Source organism: Anarrhichthys ocellatus, unplaced genomic scaffold (assembly GCF_004355925.1).
Source record: "Anarrhichthys ocellatus isolate YVR2014 unplaced genomic scaffold, GSC_Weel_1.0 scaffold43, whole genome shotgun sequence".
NCBI lineage: Eukaryota > Metazoa > Chordata > Actinopteri > Perciformes > Anarhichadidae > Anarrhichthys > Anarrhichthys ocellatus.
The window spans coordinates 936,427-938,323 of NW_022280073.1; the positions used below are offsets into that span (position 1 = coordinate 936,427).

The 1,897-nt window shown below is 47.3% G+C and overlaps 1 protein-coding gene across 3 annotated transcripts in view; it reads right to left on the reverse strand.

Moving 5' to 3' along the window:
* Positions 1-260: 260 nt before the first annotated feature.
* ldlrad4b (low density lipoprotein receptor class A domain containing 4b) overlaps positions 261-1,897 on the reverse strand; it is a 237,284-nt gene continuing 235,647 nt past the window's right edge. For all 3 annotated transcript variants that reach the window (XM_031868552.1, XM_031868554.1, XM_031868555.1), the window contains one exon: positions 261-1,897. This exon is cut by the window's right edge and continues 422 nt beyond it. In XM_031868552.1, the coding sequence (XP_031724412.1) occupies positions 1,732-1,897 (166 nt within the window). In that variant the 3' untranslated portion in view covers positions 261-1,731.

Consider the following 1,897-nt stretch of genomic DNA (forward strand, 5'->3'; position numbering starts at 1 on the left):
CTTGGCGGACTCTACATCTTTTGAACGCAACTTTTTCTGCACGCGGATGGGGGGATGGGGGTGACGAACAGTGTTTAGCAGAGACACTGTTAACAAGCTTGGGATGGGGTGGGAGGAGGGGGAGGGGTGTGGGGGGGCACTGGTGTCGAATGCTTACAAGGGGAGACAGAGAAAAGCGCAAGAGCAGAGGAGAAGGCAACGATGAGCAGAGAAAAAAGGCTCAATTTTCAAAAAGGGTTTTTTTTCTTTTACAAAAGAAGGACCCATCCCATAGCCCTTTGACTTCGACCAGACAGTTCCTCATCTAGGACCTGATCGCTGTGCTGGCGGATGCAGACAGGAATCTTCCCTTTGTGTCGGTTTTATTTGTATGTTTTATGCGTGTGTGTGTGTCTTTAGAAATGTGAAGACGGAGAGCCGATCCTTCCGTTTTTTGTTTCGTTGTCATGGCGGCAGGGGGTTCGTGTTCAGTGTGGCTGTTGGCAGAATGAACTGTGCATGTAGAGATGAGCGGTGGGAGAAGATATGGGGGGGGACGGGGGACGCAGGAAAGAGGAAGTGTCAAGGTGCTCAGAGGTCGGGGGACAGAGTTGAAGGATCTGCTGTGACCGCGCTGCTGGATGGACACTTAAGATATGTTCTTTGAAATGATTATTTTTATTGAGTTATGTTATTCTTGGTTAACTTGATTCGTTAGCACGGAGCGTGTCGGATCTCTCCAAGCAGTTGAGCTTAGGAACTACTCTGGTTTGGAAAAACACATCTCCAAATCTTGTAACAAACCACCAGAGGAAGTAGGAAATGTCCCGTCCACCCAGCGGCTGGTCACCGGGCAGTTCTTCCTTGGACGTGAGCGGTACAAGGTTGTTCTCTTACTAAGTCTCACTGTGCCTGTGGTGTAAGCAGACAGAGTTGTAGGCTGGGTACGAGTATTTCTTGCCGTTTTCAAAAAACGGAAGGACATAAGCTTATAATACTTGTTGTTGGTTTTGTTTTTTGCTCCCAACAGTTTAAATGACTTTGGAGGCAAAGTTCAGTCAGTCGATCCATTCATGAAAAGGACGAAAAAAAAAAAGAAAAGAAAAAAAAGGACACATCATTATCATCACATAGCATCATTTCCCTCTTCTCTTTTACAACAAAAAGATAGTGCAACTTTTAGGTAACTTTTCTTTTTTTTGTGTGTGTTTTGAATGTTAGGAGTCACACACCACTCCCCCCCACCCCGCACACTTTGCTTCCTCGTGGACCTTGGCACTAAGATTTGGGTTTGTGAGTCTCTTGTTTTGTCGTTTTCTCTGTAAGTCCTTGATTCTCAGTTCTCGCTTTGTGCACAGATCCCGGTCCAGAAAAAATAAAAAAATATATGAAATAAACATCATCCTTAGTTCCACGGGGACAGAGCTGTCGCTCGAGGGGACGAAAAGAAAAAAAAAAGCTCAAATTGTTTCAATCTGTGCTAGCAGTTTCTTTCTAAAAAAGCTCTCCATGCAGTGCATACATCCTGCCCCAGCAGTGCCAGCTGTTCGGATGACTTACATTGGAAAAAACACTGAAAGGAAATCAACTCTTGGTTCCTTTTTCCTTGTTTTGTTGTAGCTATGGTTGATATTTAGTTGTGCATGGGAGTGTGGAGAGCGGACATGAGAGAGACGGAGAGAGAGAGAGCGCGATAGAGAGACAGCTTTCAGTCAGGGGTGGGAGGCCCCCACCTGCCCCCGACCCTTCTCTTCACACCAGGTCCTCCGGTTGGCCGTCCTTGGCCTTGGCAGGTACTATTGTGCTTTCTGATTGGCTCTGCTGCTGGATCGTCCTACTCCCCGGCCCCCCCACCCTCTGGTTATTGCTGTGCTGGTGTAGAAAGAACGCCGAGCCGGGGTAGTGGCCCATCACCTCG